The sequence below is a fragment of the Tigriopus californicus genome, chromosome 7 (genome assembly GCF_007210705.1).
Source record: "Tigriopus californicus strain San Diego chromosome 7, Tcal_SD_v2.1, whole genome shotgun sequence".
NCBI lineage: Eukaryota > Metazoa > Arthropoda > Copepoda > Harpacticoida > Harpacticidae > Tigriopus > Tigriopus californicus.
The window spans coordinates 13150781-13175169 of NC_081446.1; the positions used below are offsets into that span (position 1 = coordinate 13150781).

Sequence of the window (24389 nt, forward strand, 5' to 3'; positions counted from 1 at the left end):
TATAGATATTATTTGATCGACCAACGAATTGGAGTTGGCTGATCTGGCTAATCCTTGAATATAAGGTTGATCCGGAATTTTAGTCAAAAACTTGTCTATTTAAGTGATTTAAGTGATTGGTACGGTTTTCAAAAAGCCCTATTAAGTTTCCAGGGAAATTCCCAAACACTTCCTAGTATTTTTCTACCTCAAAAAGTCATGGAAGCAACCCTGATTTTATTGCTTTATGGAATTCTAGCCGATATAAAAAACTTACACACCTAGAAACATTATAAAAACTAAAAATTTTCAAAAACCTACTCAAGGTAAATAAGGAGCAAACTTAGTTAGCTTCATTTTTTACAGGTGTAAACTCAATATTTCATAAAGTTGAAAATTGAACAAATGAAGACTTGATGAGTGACATGAAAGGCTTTGAAATTTTTGAAAGAGACAACGAAGTATTGATGTTGAGGATGACTTTGCACCACTCCTTAGAAATGTGAAATCTAATTGCAAATCGTCTTGCATGCAGTCACGTCAATTGCATTTGGTTTGTTCGTCAAGCAACATGTAAGTTCTCATTGAAACTATTGAACGATACTTAATCTTTCTCAGCTTAATTCACTCCTAAATTGATTTTTGACTTGGAAAATTCCAAATCCTATCGTCATTTTACCTCGTTTTCCTAGCTTCAAGCGTTATGTTATTGAGGTTCACATTATCGTTAGTCTTCATTCTATTCAACGCCTTTTTCGTAAAGGCCACCCCTAACAACCAAACATCCCGAGAGAAACGATGTAAGTCAAATTGGTTTACAAGTCAACTCAATGTTTATTTTATATTCAGAAATCTAAATCACCTTTTAGTATTCTCGTTCTTTCAAGTTGTAACTTTTGAAGTGAGTGCATCTGACGCTTTTGGGTTGAACAGCAAGATAACATCATTTGTCTATCCATTGCCTCAATTTTCTAGAATGACGATTGCCTTGCAACCAATGGAGTGCGCGGAGTTTGCTACACCACCAATGAATGTGCAACCAGAGGTAATTACAGGGCGTACCAAAAGTAAAAAGCATTATCTATGGAATCAAGAACATCAAAAGTATGTCTAGGAAGTGCATACGTGGGTGAGTACGCATTGAAAAACAATCGTAATCGAACAAACGCCTTTGAAGCCAAATTTCTTGACTGGTTGTCTTGCCTCTCGATCCAGTTTATGTCCTGACTTGAACCTAATGGCATTTTGGACATGTGTGTCCCTAGAGATTGTGATCAAGGCTAGGACAGCAAAAACACTGAGGCACTCAAAGACATCATCCTCAACACAAAGGATGTTCGCAAAGCAACCAAAAGTAATTTCAAATGTCGTCAGGCAACGGGATCGCATTTGGTATGTTATCAAAAGTGCCATTCCTCAAAAGTCTTAGTTCTGTCACAATAATTTGTTTTGTCTTTACTTTTTGAGCAACATTTGTTGCTGTTAGTCACGTAGCATATGCGCTAGAGCCACACTTTTGGTTCTCCCTGTCACTGATTTCTTAGTTTCTAGTTAATGTCAACTAATCCATTCCAAAGATTAAGTTACTATAATGATTTGCTTCCTCCCTCTTGTTTCACTTGACCTATCATTTTAGGTGGAACCACTTCACTAACTTGCGCCTCAGGTTATGGTGTCTGTTGAAATTAAAAAAAAAAATAATTAAAAAACAAAAAAAATAAAAATAATAAAAAAAAATAAAAATTAAAAATTTTTTGAATTTTGCAGTTTCTCTGAGCTCTGGAGGCACCTCTTCCGAAAACAACACTTATCTGAGGGAAAGCTCTGGAACAGCCCCTGGAAGTTCCTATACAATTTGCAAATCGGCCTCGGATATTTGTCGGATCCGCTTGGATTTAACGGTTTGACCCCTCTGGGAATTGGCATTAAAATATTTTCGTTCTCAAGTTAAATCTTATTTTACCTGTTGTAGACCTTCTCCATATCTGGCCCTGCCACAGAAGGAGGTATTGAGGTCCAAGTTAGACATTACTAAACTGGTACAACTTACACATCTTTGTTTGTTTTAGAGGGAGCAATTGGTAACTGCGTCACTGATCAGTTTTCAATTACTGCTCCTGGAAGTAGAGGGTCTCCTATTATATGTGGTTTCAACACTGGCCAACATCGTAAGTTGAGTTCGATCCTTGTTCAATCACTTGTTACTTAGGTTTTTATCGAAGCCTTTTTTGTAGTTATTGTGGATGCCAGTGATCAATGTCATGTGGCATCCTTCAGTTTAGGCACAACACCATTGGTAACCAGATCTTGGGACATTAAGGTGACTCAATTCACTTGCAGTCAAGAAGTGGGAGGTGAGCAATACTTGAACCCTTGGTTAAATACTTAAGGTTTAAAACTAAACCTGAACTGGATTTTGTCAGGACCTGCAGGATGTTTGCAATTTTTCATGGGAGTGTCTGGAACCATTTCAAAGTAAGTTGTTACAAATATGTCCCTTTCCGTTGGTCGAACCTAGCTATGATCGATAAGACGTTAGCGGTTAATACATTTTCTAAATTCATGTTTGATTTTAGTTTTAATTTCCCGGCAAGTATGACAGTTTCAGCTGAGAGTAAGTTCACAATCGGTTTGGTTTGCTGTTTTATGCTCCTTAGGGACACCTTCAGTCATCCAAAGCTTCATATATTATTCAATTTTAGCTACTCATCTGTCGAATCAACACTACAAGCTCTGCATTCGGAGGGAATCTGGATATTGTTCCATTTGTTATGCACCGTTTTCGACAGGATCCGAACCTGACGATGAGGTAAATTTTTATGGCAGATGGAATTTCTAATGTGTTTCCTTCATATTTTTCAATTTTCCAATTATTGACCTATGTCAATTTTTATCACATTAGTGTTCTCTCTTGACTCAAACAGGACTTTGAAAGTCGGTCGAATACAAGTGAGGCAAATGACTGTTAAAGTTTCGGAAAACCATTATATTTTGTCACTGTGCTACTTTGAAAAGCAATCTGTAATGCTAACCTATAGCTTATTTTTTGTTGCAAATTTTGCTAACAACTAAACTTTTTTTCCCATTTCTAGGTCACTTTTGGGTAAGAAACACTCGTATATATCACTGATCCTATGATTTGCCTCTAAATGAANTTTTGTCACTGTGCTACTTTGAAAAGCAATCTGTAATGCTAACCTATAGCTTATTTTTTGTTGCAAATTTTGCTAACAACTAAACTTTTTTTCCCCTTTCTAGGTCACTTTTGGGTAAGAAACACTCGTATATATCACTGATCCTATGATTTGCCTCTAAATGAATGGTCTTTTAGATTGTCTGACGATCCAGTCGGAGCAGAGTGCTCAAAGGATTACCTTGTGGTAAGTTCACATTTTTTTTTTCTTTTCTTTTGGTTAATCTTCTATGATTAACAAATTTGAGAAATTTGTTGCTTCAAAGTTTCAAATGGTTAACTAAAGATTTACCTTGCACGAAGCAATGTGTATTGGAGGAACAATTTATCTGTTAGTATATACTTCAGGAGGGCAAGTTTGAATGCTTACAATTTGTAATGGCTGGGATAAAAAAAACTGATATCAAAGGGGATAAATCAGACAAGAGGAATGAAATATTTCTATCTTCATCGTACTAGATTACTTTCGTTCTAGGAGAGATAACCTCTTCGTTAAAATAATGAATAATGAGCAGTTTCTCTCTGATTTGTAATGTAGTATTTCTAGTTCCAAATCGTTATGTGCAGTTCGTTAGTACGATTGTATTAGTTCTTTACAGTTAGAATGTGTTGTAAATTAGTGTATTGATTTCATTTTGTGTTAGACCAGTTTGTTGGGTTTATTTCTGTGTTTTTGTGTTGTTTTCCTAGTTACATATGTTCTTGTTTCCGTTTTTCTCTGTCCCTTACTTCACGTTTTCTATCTCCATCTTAGATTTTTATGTTTAATTTGATGTGAAGTAGTTCATTTCTATTTTGCTTCGTTGTCCTGTATCTCAGGACAAGATTGCATAGCCTTTTTGTTTCTTTAAGTTTTTTCTCTTTTTCTTAGTCTCTTGATTTTGCTGCTCATAGATAGTTCCTCCTGCATTCATGATGGAAGCTATCTTTGGAAAAGTCAGCAAAGAGGCTAGACAATGTTTGGACTTGGTCGTAGCAGGGAAGGATCTTTCCATAGTCAATAAGCCCCTTATTATAAAGGCTTTAGTTGCTTGGGTCAATGAAATCAGGATTCTGCTTGAAGAACAGGCTCACCCAGTAGTTGAGAAGTCGACTGATTTGACCAATGTAGAGGTTGAAGTAGTATCTCGTCTTGAAAAAAAGCAAAAAAAGATAATTTTGGAGAAAACAATATGTCCTGTTTACCGGAAGCAGCCTTGTCCTGAAGAAGGAAAAGGCTGTCAGTTTGACCACCCTAAGGGATGTCAAAAACTTCTCAAGTTCGGCCTTGAGAAGTACAATAGGAAGAAGGGATGTTCAAAGGTAGACTGTCCTCTTTTTCACCCGTACATGTGCCGTCAGTCCATGAGACTTAAGACGTGCTTTAATGTACGGTGTACCTCCGTCCATGTTGAAGGGACGCAAAGAAAGCCGAGAAATAGGATAACTCAGTTTCGTAGTTTTAGAGCTGACCCTATTCCTAAACCTAATCCTACCCTACCCCCCTTCCTTAACCCATTTAGCTTCCTCCCTCCCTCTCCTCCTACCCCCCACCCTCTCTCCCAATTCCCTCCTCTTCCTTCAAATACCCAATCCACCCCTAGTCCTATAAACACTCTCCTCCCTAATATTCCTTGCCACACCCCTAATCCCAAAATACGTTCCAATTCTAATGTAGCTGCCCAACCCATTCTCCAAACTCAACCTTCCCCATTGGCACAATTTTTCACAATGCTTGAACGACTCCGAAAACCTTGGAAAATAATTGTTGCGTGAAATTGAGAACTCTGATAAGATACTCAAGTTTAAGAATTACTTTGATTAGTTTGAGTCTTCGAGATTTAAAGAGTTGAATGAGAAAAAAGGAAAGAGCGAAAATGTATGATGTTAATAACTAAAACGAAGTGGCTTGACAATATACAAACTTATTTCAACACCCGTTCACCTTCTTTGATCTCCAAAAGTGGAACCCCTTTATAGTGAAAATTTGGCTGCTTCCCAAAAATTCACAACAACGGTTTGTTTTTGCATCTCCTTAAAAAGTTTATGCTCTGGCAAACTGTACCTCCTTGCATGAAGGAAAAGTCCACACAAAGCAAACCAAATGGTACTCTTTAGAACCTATTGTCATGTACTGATAGCATCATATCGTATAATTTAAAATTCAATATCACTCCTAGATTCCGGCTGGTGTTGATACGAAAACAGATGGAGATTTAGAAGCCACGGATATGTCAAACGCGCAAAGAATTTGTGGTAATGTTTTTTCCATCGACGAACCAACTTCAGTTTCTATTTGTGGTGAGTTCAAGAAATTCTCTCAACGATAGCAAGTTTTGCTTGAAAATACATTGGTCCCTTTTTCAGCAAAAAGTGCACCTTTCTTCGTTGAATTCAAATCTGATGGAGATGAAGCGGAAGGGACAGGGACTCCTGGTTTTAGTTTGAATTATAAACAAATGATCTGTCCCTGATGTGAAAGAAAGCAAGTATTTTCACTATGTTCAATGGCTCTAGAATAAATCATGAATGTTGTTTTGCATTAAAATGCATCGTTTTTTTATTTCGAAATGAACTTTGAAAGATGTATGTTTTTACTCTTGTCACATTTTTGAATCAATTTTATTTCTGCGAAACGAATGAAATACAGAACATACCTCCAATTTGTTCAGATTAGAAGAATCGACATATCCCCATTTAGATAAACTATTTCTTCTCAACCATATCTTTTTTTTTCAGCGTTCTACGTTCGTTGAGTAAGGACGTGCCTGAAACCGCTCCTCAGACACTTGTGCTTTTCCTGGATGCGTAATATCTCTTGGTGGAAATATTTAAGTGGTGTGCCAGTTACCGGTTTCTTGACAAAGAATGGAAGGAAGGGATCCAGCTCCACCTGACAGGCCTTCGTCGCTTGGAAGTGGGGTTTCCCGAGCTGAACCAGAAAGAGTTGGCCTTCGAACTTATGCTAACGTTAAAAAGAAAAAATTTCCATCTCTGGTCGTGGATTTCTCTTGTAACATCGATGGCAAGAGGCTAACCTCCCAGGAGGTATCTGATTTCATTTTTGACGACATGGAGTTGCATCCTCGAGATATATCTCGTATCATTGGAATTGGAAGGCCTTCAAATGTCATTAATATCGTCACCAAAGCGGAGGTTATCGTTCGGGAGAGATTCGGCGACAAGGTTGAGTTCACCAGATCTTACGGAGATCAAGTTTGGAAGTGTTGTATCAGGGGTGGTGGAATAAGAAAATCAACCCTTCGGTTCTTCCATGTGCCCGTTGAAGTGACGGAATCAGGCTAACTGGGAGCGATAGGGTATTTTGCTTCGCCAATGTCTGACGTGGCGGAAGATAAATTCGGAAAAGATAGCAATCTCAGATTTGAGAGTTCAGGTCAAGATTATTGGTGAGATTCCGGAGTTTGTACAAGTAGATAAGTGGAAAATCCGTGTGTGGCACAAGGATCAGACCAGGAAATGTTATGGCTGCGGTGAATCAACCCATCTGAAGGCATCTTGCCCATTGGTGACTTCTGCGGATTGGATAGTAAACAAGAAAAGTGCTCCACCGTCTGTCAAATCCCCTATCTATGTGCAAGAAAACCTGAATAGTTTGGCGCTTTCATTGAGGAAGGAGATCTTCGAAAGTGGAATTAAAGACCAAGAGAGGAGTGACAAAGAGAATGAGAAACTTGCAGAAAAAACTCGTAGAAATAAATCATCTGATTTGATGGCAGCGGCCGATACTCAAGATATAATGAAGTCGGAAACTGAAATGACATGCATGAGAGGAACTACTAATCCGTCTCACTTGAAGCGGAAAAATCCAGAAACATCTTCATCTCCAATTCTGAGAAATGCAACTCTCTCGCCTAAGAAAACGGGGTTTGAAATTGAGAGGAGTCATCAGGATTTGACTTTGGCATCACCACCACTTACACGAAGCCGAGCAGGCTCCCACTCTTAAGCCCAAGTTTCATGACCCTCAAACTGCAATATTTGAACGCAAGAAGCATAGTGAATAAGCTCGTGGACATACAGATTTTATTATCTAGCCAATTACCGGACTTCCTTCTCGTTACAGAGACTTGGCTTCATGCCAACGTCTCGGATAGTGAGCTTAGGTTCTCTGGCTATCATGTGATTTCAAGGAAGGATAGAGAAGATACCAGGCATGGGCGTGGTGGAGGCACTCTAGTCCTCGCCAAGGATGGGCTATTGTTTGCCGGCTGCGTGTTGAATCCTTGGACATTTTCTGCGATTACCTCTCCCCCGGGGCAAAAGAGCAAGAGCGACGAGACCTAAACGCATTTTTAGCCTCTCGCAGAGGTGACACGGTCATAATTGGGGACTTCAATTATCCTGGCATTGATTGGGAAGCTGGAAGTGGACGCATGTCTATTGACTCTGAGTTCATCGATGCACTTAGCGATGCGTTCTTGGAACAATTGGTGATGGAGCCAACGCACAATGCTGGAAATGTTCTGGACTTAGTAATAACAAATGAGACAAATACATTCAGAATATGTGGCACTTATCCATCAGCGACCATTGCCTTCTCGAGGTTGGATTGACAGTCCAGACCCAACAAGCAAACGCGAGATCCTTTCCAGATTTCAAAAGAGCAGCAGACTGGTGTTCTTTTGCCAGCTTTTCAAATCAATTTGATTGGATAACGATTGCAGCCTGTAATAACGCAAATCGATGGTGGTCTTTGTTTTGTGATGCGATTGGACATGGCCAACGAACCTATATTCCATTGAGAGAGTGGAAGGAAAGAAGAAGCCCTTCCTGGTTGACAAAAGATTTGCTTAAGGCTACAAAGAGGAAATCGCGTATGTGGAAAAAATTTCAATCTACTCGAGAACGTACTACCTTAACGAGTTCAGAAGGTTGAGATCCGAGCTTAAGAAAAGGATCCGGTCAGAGAAAGCTCAATTTAAGGAACGGTTTTCAAATGAGAGGAACCAAAATCGTTCTTCAACTATGTAAATAGCAAGAGGAAGGCCAAAGAAGGGGTGGGTCCCCTTATCAATGGAGACGGAGACCTTATCGGCGATTTTAGCCGCATGGCGGATATCTTAAATGAAGAATTTTCCAGAGACTTTGGATCTTCACCGATTCACGCTCTACCGTTCGATCCTTCAGTGTCGAGTGACTTCATGGGGGTGTCATTCATGACCTTCTCATATCTGGATGTTCTGAGTGCAATCAAAGGACTCAAGAGATCAAACAGTTCTGGTCCTGATGAAATATCAAATACTATTCTGAAGGCCCTTGGTGGTGCAGCGGCATTACCCCTATCGCTGATCTTCAATAAGTCCATGATGGAAGGGTGTATTTCTGAAGATTGGAGACGTGCAAATGGTCAAAGGGAAAGGATACAAGACAAGCAAGAAACTATCGCCCAATATCCCTTACTTCGGTACCCGGGAAAGTCATGGAGAAAATGATCAAACAGAAGTTGGTCAGTTACTTAGATGAACATGACATTATTTCACTTGAACAACATGACTTTAGAAATGGAAAACCATGTGTTACAAATTTGATCGAACACCATGATGACATTTCTCGGGTTCTTGATGATCAGAGTTGCATGGATACGATTCATTTGGACTTCACGAAAGCGTTCGACGGTGTTCCTCACCTTGTTCTTGAGGAATCGTTGAGAAATATTGGCGTGGGAGGTTATCTTCTACAATGGATAATGGGCTGGCTGACCGAACGGTATCAGAGGGAGTTAATAGGCGACTGCTCCTCATCATGGAAGGCTGTTTGGACGGGGGTGCCTCAGGGTAGTGTCCTAGGACCTATACTGTTCATCATCTTTATAAACAGTCTTCACGTTTCCCCAAAGACGGGCCTCAAGTTGTTCCCGGATGATGCCAGAGTTTCACGACGTATATACTCTATTCAGGACGTTCTTGAGCTACAAGCAGATCTCGATTGCATACAAGAATGGGCCGTGGCTCACGGCATGTCTTTCAACAAAGGGAAGTGCGTGGTCCAACGATTTGGCTCGGTAAATGCTCCTGTAAGTTACGAACTGGGTGGTACTAGGCTGGTCCTGGTTGAAGTTCACAAAGATCTTGGCATTCACATTGACAACAAGCTAAACTTCTCGAGACACGTATCTTTCGTGTCTTCAAAAGCAAACAAGTTGGTCGGTATGATTAAGAGGCATTTTACAACCCGGTGCCCGAAGGTTCTAATTCAGCTCTTTAACACCTACATACGCTCATCCCTGGAATACGGTTATCCTGCCTGGACCCCGACATTCAAAAAAGATGTCATTCGGCTCGAATCGGTTCTGCGCCGTTTTACTAAGGGAATGCCTGGAACAGGTGGGCTTACCTACCATGAGCGTCTGGTAAAGGTTCTGTGTGAGTCCATACAGACTCGCCGTGAAAAGAATGAAATAATGTGGACATTCAAATTACTCAGCGGACATGTCAAAGTGTTGGTGGGTAACAATGAAGAAGAGGCATTTTATTATTTGAAGGACAAAAATCATCGCGAAACAAGATCATCGTTGGCCGAAAAACTTTGGACTCCGGTTGCTCGCTGTGGTGCTAGACTAAATTCTTTCATCATCCGCGCCATTCCAAGGTGGAATGCTATTCCACAAAGCGTTCGATCAGTGACCTCTTTGAATGTATTTCGCTCTCAGTTGAACTCGTGGTATTCATCAAAAAGCTAACTCTTCTAAGGCGCTGAAGACATAGATCTTTATTTTTCTCTTCTTCCTTATTCTTTAACTTATTCATGTCCATCTACACATTATACCACAACACCTTTATCTGCCACTACATGGTGTTGGAGTGGTTGACACAATAAACAATGAACAATATCAACCAAAAATCGTCGAACGTTAGTCAAATAGATAAAACCCATGCATATTATGTTTTCACTTTTTGCACGCTTCCTTACGGTCCCTGGGAATGGAATTCCCTGGAGTTCAAGATAAAATATTTGTAATATCTGTTTAACGTTATATCTATAAACAATTGGATAAACCAGCAAATCAAAGTTGGCAGATCATGTTGGTTCTTGAAAAGAGGGTTGATTTGTTTTTATTTTGCAGCCTTCCTTACCCCTATTGGAATTGGAATCCCAGCAGGGCAAGGCGAAAAGCCCATTCATTCTACTTCACTATTACTTTCATATATAATTTGATCGACCAACGAGTTAGAGTTGAATGATCTAGCTAAGTCTTGAACATACATGTAAGGTTGATAGGGAGTTTCAGTCAAAAGCTTGTCCAAGTCTGGCTTAAATCCTGCTACTAAATCAACAAGCCTAGATATCCTCCACGAATATTTGAAGGCAGCAAATTGAACAATGAAGGAGCCCGAGAAAGAAGAGAAGTGGACTTCATTGTTCGAACTAGCCTGCATTCTCGTGGGCTTGAAGGTGCTCTCAAAACGCACATTAAGCCTCTACGGTCACTAACAATTGACGCTAAGTCCTGGGTTGGGACAAAGCTCATAGAGGCTTTTGAAGACGTAAGTACAGTATCAGATGTCTCTCGTACCTTCTCTGAAAACTTTAAAGTCAAACTTTTTTCTGTCTCTCCCAATACGAGAGCTTTCTCATTCCTGTGATGTTCCTAGTGAAACATCTTTGGACCTGCTCGAGCTTTTGCAAACTTGCCTAACTAATTGGGGCCCAAATGGACGAGGCATAATCAAGATGTGGCTTGATAATCGACTTGTACAGAGTTAGCATCTTGATACTATCTCTGGACTTAAACGTGCGTTGTATCCAACCACATGTTTGAAAAGCTTTACCAACTTTCAACTGGAATGGCTCATCGACGCCCCAAAGGTCATTGAGCGGAATTTCATTTCATTCAGTGACATGTTACTCGCAGCAACCCAAGAGTAGATTTGGTCTAGGACCTCTAACAGACAACCAGAGTTCTGACCATTCCTACCAACTAACAATTTTGTATCATCAGCATGGGAAGAGATACTGACATTACTACTACCAATCTTCTGAAGTGGAATAGTGAAGATGATGAAAAGGACATCCAACTTGACATCATATATGTCACTAGGGGATCCCTCAACCTTAACCAATTGCTACCTATCATAAATGAAACTTCTAAACCAACTGAGAACCTTGACTTAGATCCCAATCTCACGGAGCCTGTTGACTAAAAGACCATGATCTACCTTGTAGTTTATCTCGACTTTGGCAAGGCGTTTGACATCTACTGATTCATGGCTCTCCAGTCCCTCGGTAACTTGCTCTATATGTTCAAACAGTTGCGTAACCGTGCTAAAATGTGCTCGGAACCCGTGCTGGCTAGGAGGAAGGACTTCATGAAAATCAAGAAATTCAACAAGTATGAACTTCATAATCTTCTCAAACACTTTTGCAATATTCGAAAGGAGAGGAATCAGCCTATAGTTACTGGGGAGCGACTTATCTCCCTCCCCCTTTGAAAATTGGAAGAACATGAGTTAGCTTCAGAGAAGATGGAAACTTGCCCTGATCCAAGATGCAACGCATCAAGCACCAGAAAACAGGAGCAAGAACCTCGCATCAGAAACTGAGATGTCACACCATCAGGGTCATGAGATCTTGCTGGCCTCTAAAGCATCTTGATCTGTGACTATAAGATCATATAAACGCTCAATTTGACAAGCCAATCTCAACCGACTCATCTTTAAATTAGAGGAATGAGCTGTTGCTCTGAAACATTGTGGAATCGAAAACACAGTAGATAACTGATCTCCAAGTATGTTAGTCAAAACCTCTACATTGCTAATGGCTTCAACATCGGCAAAAGGTCCTACATCGTGTTTCATTTTCCTCTTAGAGTTTGCATCAGAGAAGAAAAGTTTTTTTGCGATCTGATCTCCTGGATCACTCTACTCTCCTTTTTCAACGGACCATATCAATGGAGGCCTTAATCTTAGCTTGAATCAGATTCAACATCCTTTGAAGGCTAATATCAATTACTGAATTCGAATTGCTTTGCCGCCTTTGTGGAATGCATTGGATTTTTTTGTGCGACGGCCATTATTGGCATAAAAAGCTCTTTCAATGACAAATAATCGACTAACATAATTTAGTTTTCATTTTGCTCATTACAATGGTGCTTACATAAAACTATTGCTTAACCTAAAGAAATGATCAAGTTGAAGTCCTAACATGGAATTTGAGCATATTGAAGGCTATATCCAGCGACCGGACCGTCAGGAATACCAAGCATATCGCCAAAGATTGTTGTCACTCGAAACGGAGAAGAAGTACCTGAAAAGACAATAATACTCTTAATTTTTGAATTCTTAACACTCGATAAAAGCCCACTGTTATACCGCTGAGCTTGATCATCAGCAGAGAGTAACAGACTCGCTTTAATTGCAGTAATCAGGTTAAGGAAATGGTAGGCAAGTCAGAAGCATTGCAACGACAATCACATGAGCACATATTTTCGTGGCATATCCGCTTCACCGCTTAACCTCTTGATTCCTGCTATATTCCAATGGCACAAGTCAGGGAATATTTGGCCGTCAGAGGTCGCGTAGGAGGAGAGTACCTGGAAACCCATGATGACCCAATGATCAGCTCGCGAAAACCCCAGACTTTTGCATTTTGTTTCAACATCAGTTTTTTTGTTTTTAGCTACAAGAAGCTAGATTGACAATTCAAAAAACCTGGACATTAAACAGGCTACAACAGGCGCAAACCTTGCTAATTTGGAAATTGAGTTCTTACAAGTGCCCAAATCTAAGAGTGTTCCTCTAAATTTGGTCAACATGAAGAAACTGGTGGCAAATTGCTTGAAGTTATTAATGCTCATGTGAAGCTTTCCATTGTTTTACTACTTATTGATTAGTTGACTCTACCTTGTCACTGAATCACGACCAAATCAATTATGTCTCCCATAACTCTATCAAAAGGTCTATAGGTTACTAATTCTTACCAATCACAGATCCAGGGGTATTGGAATCCAAAACGGTATTTAGAACTCCTCCACAATGAGACCCACTTCCTGTGGCTGTGGATCCAAATTGAACAACGGTGGGACACGTTGTGGCATCAATCTGTCAAGGAAAGGAGAAAGCTGACTCACATGCTGTTAAGAATCGACCATTGGATACAAGCCCCCAAAGTACACTGTTTATTTGTCAGACTTGATTTTACTCGCCGAGGTTAACTTTCCATAGATTTCCTCGAAACATTTAAAATAGCGTACATTACATCCCCTTCCCAAAACGGATAAAAACATTAAAATTTGATCCGCATTAACAGGCGAATCGGTTTTGGATTAAAATTGGGGGGCGCAGAAAACGTCTGTTGCGCCACCACAAGCGACCACTTGACATCCGAATTCCATAGCGCCTGGACTCGCTTTGCTTTCCACCACACCGTGATGTTCCCATCGCTTGGATAGATGATCTTGAACTCTGACACGTTTCCCAATCTTTAGTGATGAAAGGTGCTTGCGTGGGTGCAGTTCTGGGGAGATGAACGTCACGTGACCATCTCCTTTACCAAGAGTAGATATGGGCTGTAACGACGGAATCACTGATTGCATTTGCCGGCGATCAGACGAGTTCAGACGGGCTCAATCCACTTTCACCTGGAGTAGTTGGCATTTCTAGAATACCCTTGTAAACTTTTGAGTCATCCAAGTCTCCTTCATCCATGCTTCTTTTAAGCAAGTATTTTAGCCTCTTCACTGCTGATTCTGCCAAGCCATTTGATTGAGCGTAATGTGGATAAGAACACCGCCATTCACCATTACAGTCTTTCAGAAATTGCTCAAATTCACGTGACGAGAGATTCGAACCCCCATCTGACTCGAGTCTTTCGGGAATACCGTAATCAACAAACCATCTCTCAAAGGCCTTTAAGATGTTATTTGATGTAGTAACAGATTACTTGAATCGGTGAAGAGCAATCCACCCCGAATATCGGTCCACGTACACTAGGAAATTCTTTCCAGATTCTAAAAATAGATCTATCCCGACAGATTATAATGGTCTCTGAATACCACTCTCTTTCCAGTGCGGATTTTCCGGTAAACTGGATCGGGGTTTTTGACACGGCGCACAACCTCGAACGAGTCTCTTGATATCCGCATCAATTCCTGGCCAATACACAGCCTTGCACGCACGTTGTTTGGTTGTCACTAGAGGGCTCTAGTTCTCACCATGCCTAAATGTAACAATTGCAGTTTCTTCAGGATTGCCCCTTGTTCGTTTTGAGGAATCACAATGTGTTTGCCATCTAGCACAACCAATCCATTCCAATGCCTCAGGTTATTTCGTTCATTCCAAAAAGGCTGTAGTGCAGGCGTTAAACTATTCTTTTTGTTCAGAAAACCTCGGCAAATTTGTTCCACCAATTCGCAGTAGCCAGAGCCTTGCTTAGCCTGGGACTTCAGGCCTTCAATTTGAAGGTCCCGAATTTCATTATTTTCATCCAGATCACCTCTGATCCCACAAACTATGGGCCAGCCAACTTGATCGTCATGAAGCAAACCCGAGTCTTCCGGGATTTCCACCGGGCACCGCGATAATGCGTCAGATGCGTACATATCCTTTCCAGGAATCCACTTGCACGTGAAATTGTACCGTAACTGCATCCGCTCTTTAATTCTTCTTTGTCTTGGGTTTTCAATGGCGTCTAACGTTTTTGAGGTCATGATCGGCACCATTGCCTGATGATCCGCCATAATTGTTAAGTGAGATAAACCACGTAGGAAGACGTCCAACTTTCTAGTGACCCAGTAACCCCCCATCATTTCCAATGTCGTATTGCCGTAGTTTGACTCTGACTCACTCAACCACTTCGACTTTACTTCAATAAGTCTCCAACATCCGTCTTTGCCTCTCTGCTTCAGGATGTACTCAATCCCTCGCTTCTTTGCCGCATCAGTCTCCACCACTGTTTGCAATTCTGGATCATAAGGAGTTATTTTTGGGAGGTCCGACATTGCAGCCTTGACGTCTTCAAAAGCCTTGTCGTGTTCTGTTGACCATAAGAAAGCACTCTTTTTGGACATCAAAGGTGTAAATGGGAGGGATATTTTGGCAACTTCCTTTGAAAATCCTCGTAAATAGTTAACTAATCCCATGAATGATCGCATGTTCTTCAGACATGTGGGTTTTGGAAACTCCTTGAGGCCTTTCACTTTGGTGGGGTCGACCGCGATTCCCCCAACACCTACCCGGAATCTAACAAAGCTCACTTCTGGTCTTGCAAAATCGAATTTGTTCTTGTTCATAGAAATGGCCATCCGAGGACATCGAAGGAGCAAATTCCCTACCCGTTGGATGTGTTCGGGAAAATTTACATCATATAGGAGAATGTAGTCGACTAGTTTTCTCTTGTTTGTCATGTCGTGAAGTGCTTGGTCCATTTTTAGGTTGAATGCATCTCTTGTAGCATTGAGCTACTCCTATGGCCTCTTCCGAATCTCCTTCTAACCTTCATCATGGTCATTCGCCAATCAGTCGATTTTGATGCTTCAGTTCAAGCTCAGGTACTGAATAACGAGTTTCACAATGTTCGTTCTAATCCTACGAGCCTAGTTTGGAAGGAGTTAGATATTGGTGGCGGTTCCGCCATTCTATGTGATGTTTCCACATCTTGTCCAAGGTCTAAGGTACCATCAACTTTTCGTCGCAGAGTTTTCGATACAATGCATGGGCTGAACCACCTATCCATAAGCTCAACGGTTCGTATGATCTCTGACCGGTTTGTGTGGAAAGGAATGGCAGCGGAATGTCGCAATTGGGCCAAAAAGTGCTTTGACTGCCAACGCGCAAAAGTTCATCGCCACACCAGGAGCGCTCCTGGCCATTTTCAGGTTACCTCTCACAGATTTCATCATCTGCATATAGATAGTTATACCTCTGCAGACTACCGATACTACGTATGCGGCCAGAGCTTTCCTCCATGGTTGGATAGCCCGTTTTGGAATTCCAAGGGATCTCACCTCTGAGTGAGGACCCCAGTTTACCAGCCGTTTGAGGGATGCTTTAGGACAGTTACATGGCACAACTCTACACAAGACTACTTCATACCACCCACCCGCCAACGGCGTAGCGGAGCACCTTCATCGCCACATTAAGTCTGGTCTCAAAGATGTCCTTACTGATTCCGGTGCATCTTGGATTGATCATTTACCCTGGACCCTGGATCTTACTTGGCATTAGGACCGGGTTTAAAGAAGACATTGACCCCTATTTTGGTCCCTGGTGATTTGTGCGCTCTTCAACATCTTCTGCTACTGTTGATGAACATCTGCGACGCCTTTGTGACATAGTTGGATCTTTTTCCCTGGCGCCTACTAACTGACACTCGCCAGTCATTGAACACCGCCCAAAAGACCTTAACAACCCACGATACGTCTTTGTACGCCGTGGGCCGCATGCAGGACCCCTCCAAACACCATATCTTGGACTATTTTAAGTTCTTAAGAACGGTTTAAAGCATTTCATCTTGGGTTACAACGGGAAACGAGAGGTTGGTTCCGTCGATCGATTAAAACCTGCCCATATTGTTTTCTCCATTCCAGTCCCAACTGCCGTTCCTATTCGCCCTGGCCGTCCTCCTATTTCCTTCAAATCTAATGCAACCCCTAATACCCATCGGGTTACATCCCATACCAAACCACGACGAAGCTCTCATCGCAAGGCTCGTCCTAATGACTATTTTGATCCATAAGTTTTTCTTATCTTTTTGTGTTTGTTTGTTTTTACTTCTTGTTCCTGTCAATGCCACCTCTAGTATCATCGTTTGAGGCCGCTTTCTTTTCTTTTATCCGTCGGCGGCCTCCACACTGAGAGGGGGCTTGTGTGGCGGCAGCCCTGGAGAGGTTGCAGAGAATAAACAGATTGCTAACTACTCTTCAGTGGTATGTGTATAACGGTACACAAAATGAATGAATGAGATACCTTTTTGTTGCAATTACATATAAAAAGTGGACTAACTCATTTCTGTTGTGTAGAATTATGTACATAAAGATATTTTTGATTTGGACGAAATCAAACCTTTGCATTTCGAGGATCTCCAGGAACAATAAATCCGTCGTCCTCATATAAGTCGAATGCAGGTGATGTTGTCGACGAAGCCTCAGAATATTGAATGGTACAATAACCTGAAATGTTAGAACTGAAAGTGCTCATTCACTGAACAGAAAACAAGGGGATCCTGGGAAAAAAGTGCACAAGTTACGCACAGCTTTAATCTTATTTTCAGTTTGAAGGATCCAGTTCAAATTTTTAGTCTGACCGAAAGTGAAGGTCTTTTAAGTAATAGAGTATTTTTGAATGAGCACCTCGACATTTGTGCCTTTTCAATTTTACTTTAGACCTGGAATTTTCCCCTTCTCTGCAAAAAGTCTGAAAGCACGGTTAACAAGAGATCACATAAAGAAAGAACTAGTCACCGTTGGAAATGGCCGGGGAACCAAATTAACGCACTTTCATTTTTTCTGGTTTTTTTAAGATCATTGTGGGATTTTGAACGAAGATCGATATAAAATTCTTCAATTCAAAGTTCTGCCGACAACACACAAGACACAAACCAGTCCATTATTGTAAAGTGCAGAACTTTTCAATGGTCTTTAGGTGTAGAAACAAGTTCAAAACATAAATTGGAATTCCAAATATCTTACAATGCCTGTTTCCCTAAACAAATTCAATCCAATCCCATATATATTTAGATGTGTGCTTACCTTCCTCTCGTCGAATGCAAGTGACATAGTTCTGATTGTTTATGAGTTGACCACCTTGGAAGTTGTAAGACTCGAATTGGCCGTTTTGGCCAGTAATATATTGAACACAATCAGCAGGAGCCCTGGAAGTGGTCGATACATCTGATTGTTAATTGAATTCCAACGATTAAGTACGCTTTGTTAATAGCTTGATTGGCTTTACTTGTTCAGGTTGTCGCATTCGTAGAAAGTGACTTTGATCTTAAAGGTCCGCATGGCTGGGGAAGCTCCATAGGTGATTTCGGCAATACCCGCGGTTCCACTGTCACCCGTTTCAAAATACACTGAAATGATATGAACCGAGTTTTAAGTAATGTGTGGAAATGAACATCTTTCTTGGTGTCTCCTCTGCAGTATCTTTACATAGACACTGAGTTTTGTAAATTTCCGTATTTGGGTTTGCCAGTATCCTGTAGGTTGTGCCGATAGGCACAAGTTTCAGGTTTGTATAGGTCTGCACGGTAAGTTTCCTTTGAGGATGGGAGGGGAAGGGAATCGAACGGGGGACTTTTCCCATGCCAGGAAACTGCTCTAACCACAACGGCACGCTTCCTTGCTATAGGGTTATGATGAATCAAAACTCAACAAGCAAGTGATGCGGACGAGTTTTGATATTCTGACAGTTTTCTTAGAGTTGAAAGAAAGGTAAGTACATACTGTGCTGGCCGGTGAGAGTTCCACAAGTGACTGGCGGACTCGATTGGGTGGGACTCGTGATCGTCAAAAAGTCACCAGAAGTGGCGCAATCTCCATGCAAAAGAGTCGGGGCCGAGGGAGGTTGGGCGGACTCGAAATTCTCAAAGTCCAATCTAGATTGAATGGTACAGGATGAATTTGGAATTGAATTCTATTAAATTTATTTTGGTGATCTGTCAAAGTGGCAGTAATTGGTTGATTTGCGAAGATTGGCTTTACGAGTTATGTCTTGATTAATGACCCAAAGTTGTTGGTAGGTACAAACTGGATTCAGAAACATTTTTAACATTGAAGGAGAGCTATGTTGGAGTATGGAAAGATTATAGGCGAAATCAAAGAAATTAATACTCACCTGATTTGACAAAGATCTAAAACAGAAGATAAAAACTTATCAAAACCAATGTTTACAACATTTCATTTTATTGAATTTCTGACCAAGGGGAACCTCATGAGCCAAGTATAGATATTATCTCAATAGAAAAGATAACTCTTAGAGTTACATTTCGTCTTTTTAGTGGCCGGAAAAGTGCGAGATGAAATCTTACTATTTTGTAGGTGTCAAAACAAATTTTCTTACCTCAGCTCATTGAGGGAAACATTTTTTGATGAGAAAACCGGTTTTTATAAACACAATTGATTTTCAACAACGCGAACAAAAAGAATAGCAACTAAGTTTTCACTATACTAGCTAGCAGAATGTAAAAATTTCCTTGTGTGTTTTGACTGCTTAAAGACAAAGTTATTCCTTGAAACCCTGCTGTAACAAAAAATCTTCCCATTCAATGGCCGTCAGGATTTCAAAAAAGTTGATGTTGTCAATACCCTACTCTTGTTTGCTTAATTCTTTTATTTGTTAATTGTTATTAACTTTCTTCCAGTCTCACTCTTTTAAACTTCCCGTAAAGAAAGCAACGGATATTGAATGAAGAGCTATTTCTCAACCTGAATCACCCCCAAATAAGGAAAGGTTAGAACGGTTGGGATTGTACAGTACTCAGAGAAGGTACGAAAGGTATCTGATATTGTACGTTTTCAAAAGTATCCATGAGCTTTGTCCCAACCCAGGGTTTAGGGTCAATTCTAGTGACCGTAGAGGCTTAATGTGCGTTTTGAGAGCACCTTCAAGTCTTCGAGAATCCAGGCTAGTTCGAACAATGAAGTCCACATCTCTTCTTTCTCGGGCTCCTTCATTGTTTAATTTGCTTCCCTCTGATATTCGTAGGGAATACGTAGGCCTTGTTGATCCGGTAGCATCTTTCAAGTCAGACTTGGACAAATTTTTAGATAGCATTCCAGATCAACCCTACATTCAAGGATTAGCTCGGTCTGCCAACTCAAATTCGTTGGTAGACCAAATATCATATAAAAATTGAAAGGTAATAAATAGACGAATTATAATCTTTCATTTTAATAGTACTGGGGATTACATTCCCTGTAGCGGTTAGAAAAGCCCGTGAAAAACCAAACCAAAAAAATAAAAATAAAAAATAAAATAAAATTAAAAAGAAGCAGGGAAGAGAGATGGGTCTGTCACATGATAAAGAGTATCTTCAACCTTTATCAGAGCCTCTCCAAGAGGTCTGTCAACAAAGGCATATGTCCTTAAACTGTTAAAATGCCAAATTGCTCCGACATAAAAAATATGAAAAAATACAAGGGTAGACGAACATTGTTGACTTCTTCAACGGCTTGAGGAAGATCTTATAGATTTTACTTCAGGACAACAAGAAAAATGGAAACAGTCCTCCAGCCTTGATAGTATTTGTTCATTTAAAAATATAGATTGTTTCGTGTACCGTATGTTCAATTCCTCGCCAAAGCATTGAAATACAACCGTCAAACATATTTTTAGGCTTCTAAAAGGTTGAGGAGGTCCCAAAAAGAAAGAAGTTGGTCAACAAATTTCAAGTTTAACCATCAAGGGAAGTGTTCCATAATTAGTCATCACAATCCAACATTGGCCATTAAAATTTGCTCCACTCACCTTGAAAACGAAACTCAGTTTGCAGAACTTTGGCATTATAAACCCCTTCATACCCTGCTATGGCGTTAAACTTTGTCATTTCCTTTCTGCCCATGATCAATTATTGAATTTTTGTGTCATTTACCTTGAACAATTGATTCTTGAAAACTTAACTTATGTATAGATAGAAGATATCTCTTCTTTGTAAAATGAATCCAATAGTAGGGTTTGATTTTGTCGGCGTTGAAGAGAAAGGAGAATTATACCGGCAAAAAGTGCTTTTTATATCAAAAAAATCTTTCAAAGTTTGTCGATCTTGTTGAAAATATTTAAGTGGACTTAAGCGGACTCACTCTCAGCTATCCGACTAAAAGTGAATGCAGACTCTTGTGATGGCGGGGATGTGCTCGGATATTCAGGATTCTGCAAGATATTGGAGGGTGAAAAACAAATCGCATGATATTCCTAATAGGATTGTTCTTACCTGAATGTATGTGCAATTCTAAAACGACAGAAGCAAAACATCATTTGGCAAAATGCTACAAAAAATTCCCAGGCCAGCCAAGTCCATGCTTATTTGTGTTATTTAAAACTAAGCAATGAGCTGCTGCTTTTTACACCTTAAAATTGCAAACCTGTGGTATGAAGGTGAGGTAATAATTAATGGTAATAACGTATAGGGAGTCTCCCTCAATTGGGACAATTATCATCAGATGGCGGCCAAAGTGAGAGAGCTGCCATCTGACCCAGTAACAACCAGACAAACCAACAAACATTCGAACAAATTGTTCTCAAAGGGCCCTCCAGGCCAGACACGCGTAACGTCAGCAAATTTTAATACGGTTGAAACATCTAAAGAGCACCAATTCATCTGGAAAAGCTTCGCACTCAGCCAATTTAATAGTCCGCAAATTTTGTAGAGACACACTTTCGAAATTCAGCCCCTCAGAACACTATCCGTCTCTTCCCTATTCAGACTGCAATCCACTTGACTTGGCAATCTAGTCCATTCTGGAAAGTAAGTCCGTGGTTAATGCCACATCATCCTCAAAGCAAAACTAAAGGCTATATGGACTTGCACCTACGTAGCATATCTCTTACTATAAGGTTTTGCTACCTTGAGGAAGGCCAATTTGTTAAGAGAGTTTTTTTTCTATGAGATCATCTGATACATATTAGACTTACAAAGAATAAAAACTTAAAGAAATGCTCATTGTTCCAATAAACTATCTTTCACATGAAATTATCAACATTTTTATCATTATTGTATTGGGTGATTGCAAGTTCGAGTCAGGCAAATTGTTTGCCTATATCATTAGCTCAAGCAAAATTCTTATTATTCACTAGTTTTTAGCCTACCTCTGACTCGACATTTCACAACGATTGGTTTTAAACGGCTGCAGTGTGACAAAACACGTTTAGGAGCCATTCACGTTTGCTACATATCTGGCGCACTGACTATGTATCAACTTCAATGTCCAAAAAGGATGAACAAGTGATCAAAGATATTCAGAGAGTCTGAAAAGTTATTGACTTGAGTGTAGGTCACACTGGTTACTGAATGAAAGAGATTGATTCGTATGAAGAACGGTGATATTTTTACCATTTTACCGGGATGAATTGAACTTAATGTACCGAGATTTCGTTGTTCAACTCTATTCGCCGGCCAAATAAATTGCAAGTCCTTAGGACTAAGATTGCTATGGTAAAAGAACAGTGAACTAGTGATGGTATCAAATCAATCTTCAAATTCAAGGTTGCCAGAAAGCATGGAAAGTAAAAAACCCCGCCTATTCCATGATAAAGCAAAAAGTTTAGTTTGAGCGAAAAGCAACCCCGGTTTAACGGAAGAAAAATCAGGGTTACATTTTGAGTCTAACTAACAGGTTTGGGACATTCCACCAATGATGTAATTGGCAGTTGGAAATGTAAATTGGTAGCCCTAGTTGCAACCTCCCGTGATCACTAATTTGATCCCCATCAGTACTGAGAACGTGATGTTTAATGAAGCATAGCATCCTTACCTTTGTAATGGTGCCAGTGTTTGACTTGATCTCAAATAAACAACATGATCCGAACCCTGCAGCGCAATTTCCATCAACTGTTCCTCCTTGGCTGACGCACTCGCTAGTGGTCAAGCAGGTGCCTTGTAATGTGCTGTCCGAAAGCAAGTTGCAAGTGGTTTGCTATAATAAAATAAATGTATGTATCTCTTACCTTAATACCAAGTCAAAAGGCTAGAATCGGCTTCGAATTCATTATAATGATTTCATAACTCACCTGTGAATGGACTAATTTATGTTTCAAAAAGTGTCACTATGTCGTTTGAAATGAATCTAGTTCAAGAAATGAGCAATTATGCCAGTAAGAGTAAATGTATTGCTAGCTTACCTCAAACGTGATAATGTTGAAGAGACTGAATTGTTCTAAAATCAAAAAGCGTTGTTTTGAAACGCAAAGATAGATTTAAAAGATGGTCACTTGGTATAAAATGAGTCAAACTTCCACCTACTTCCATGTCTTTGGTTCTTCAAGTCTTCTCCACGAATCAAAAGCACCAATCCCAAAATCACCAAGTTGGAAAGAAGAGACTTGGAAACCATGTCTGCTCTGATGTTCGACCAAAGTGAGAATGAGTCTTGGCATGTTTCATGTTTGACTGCCCACGATTTGTCAGGCACTTTCACGATGACTTTACTGTTCTTTTCAGGATGGCTCTGCCCTTTAGGATGATTCGGCCAAACGTGCCTAGTTATCCGCTTTTGTTGCGAGCTCAAGAAATGTGGTTTTTTGCACTGGCCAAAAACACTTGTCATTTTTTAGAATTCACCACACAATATAAGGTTGATTAAATGTTTGAGGAAGGATTTCTTAGAACGTCGGAATATTTGTTGGCTTTTCAATGCATTTTTTTGTATTGTTTCATTTTTGAAGAGATTCTTTTAATGAACGAATGGATTCCAATTTGATAGGAACGTTCGTCAAACTCTTTTGAAGGAGGGTTATTTTTTGTATGCATTTAATGTGATCTAATTGTCCAAGAAGGGCCCTAATAAATGAAAAATGTGTTACATATACCTCTGAACAATCATAAAATAATACTGAGGGAATATCTAAACAATGGACGGCTATTTTTTCATCATCCTTCAGTAGCTAAAGCTCTGCTTTTCAGCTGCCACTTCGGATTTGAGACTTGAACAGGAATGAAAATGAGTGTGCATGCTGATGGATATGAAATATTTGAATAGAGTTTTGAAAATTTCATTGAAGTGATCATTCTGTGCCCTCTTTTTGGGGGTCACGTATAAACAGTATCAAAGACTCCATATTTCGTGCAAGGCATTCATGATCTTGTTCTTGAGGAAAGAAAAAACAAGCCTCAGTTTTTTGTTACAGGGTTCCTACACTACACGAAATATGGTTTCTATTCTGGACTTCAGAAGGCGCTTTGGTGTTAGCCTCTACCAAATAAAAAGCCGACTCCTGGCAATTGAATCATTATCCATTTGGGTTGTTTTCGGCGAATCTATCAAAATTAGTGACCCAAGTGACATAATGTCCGGAAAAGAGTTTTTTTTTTTTTTTTGGTTTGGTTTTTCACGGGCTTTTCTAACTGCTACAGGGAATGTAATCCCCAGTACTATTAAAATGAAAGGTTATAATTCGTCATATTTTTACCTTTCAATTTTTATATCACAGTGGTGAAAATACCCTTTAAAGTTCTGATGGAAATTCCCAAACTCATCTTGACACTTTTCTACCTCAAAAAATCATAGGGAACAATTTTGATTTTATTACTTTATGGAATTCTAGCCCACATAAAAAACTTACAT

At 40.1% G+C, this 24389-nt stretch overlaps 2 protein-coding genes and 1 long non-coding RNA gene across 3 annotated transcripts; 2 read left to right on the forward strand and 1 right to left on the reverse strand.

The window, feature by feature from the left end:
- Positions 1–682: 682 nt before the first annotated feature.
- Positions 683–2818, forward strand: LOC131883517 (uncharacterized). Its single transcript, XM_059231006.1, has 8 exons — positions 683–779; positions 1747–1880; positions 1952–1985; positions 2049–2147; positions 2214–2333; positions 2403–2454; positions 2556–2593; positions 2682–2818. Exons 1-8 carry the CDS (start codon positions 683–685, stop codon positions 2816–2818), a joined length of 711 nt encoding a protein of 236 aa, XP_059086989.1.
- A 354-nt stretch (positions 2819–3172) lies between these two features.
- On the forward strand, positions 3173–5693 carry LOC131884097 (uncharacterized). Its single transcript, XR_009373683.1, has 3 exons — positions 3173–3359; positions 5332–5452; positions 5519–5693. It is a non-coding gene; the product is annotated as an uncharacterized LOC131884097 (long non-coding RNA).
- A 6469-nt stretch (positions 5694–12162) lies between these two features.
- On the reverse strand, positions 12163–23372 carry LOC131883389 (uncharacterized). The gene is made up of 12 exons (XM_059230852.1): positions 23069–23372; positions 22948–22982; positions 22581–22742; positions 21041–21058; positions 20910–20979; positions 18946–18961; positions 18555–18706; positions 18061–18181; positions 17859–17980; positions 17173–17279; positions 13092–13212; positions 12163–12418 (listed from the first exon to the last, which is right to left on the reverse strand). The coding sequence occupies exons 1-12, from the start codon at positions 23370–23372 to the stop codon at positions 12312–12314; spliced, it is 1335 nt and encodes a 444-aa protein (XP_059086835.1). The 3' UTR covers positions 12163–12311.
- Between the last annotated feature and the right edge of the window lie 1017 nt (positions 23373–24389).

Coding starts and splice junctions, on each gene's coding strand:
- LOC131883517 (XM_059231006.1), top strand. CDS start 683: ATGTTATTGAGGTTCACATTATCGTTAGTCTTCATTCTATTCAACGCC. Junction 1,881..1,951: donor GGATCCGCTTGGATTTAACG/GTTTGACCCCTC, acceptor TACCTGTTGTAG/ACCTTCTCCATATCTGGCCC. Junction 1,986..2,048: donor TGGCCCTGCCACAGAAGGAG/GTATTGAGGTCC, acceptor TGTTTGTTTTAG/AGGGAGCAATTGGTAACTGC.
- LOC131883389 (XM_059230852.1), bottom strand. CDS start 23,372: ATGACAAGTGTTTTTGGCCAGTGCAAAAAACCACATTTCTTGAGCTCG. Junction 13,213..17,172: donor GAGATCCTCGAAATGCAAAG/GTTTGATTTCGT, acceptor TTTCCTTGACAG/ATTGATGCCACAACGTGTCC. Junction 12,419..13,091: donor TACCCCTGGATCTGTGATTG/GTAAGAATTAGT, acceptor TTGTCTTTTCAG/GTACTTCTTCTCCGTTTCGA.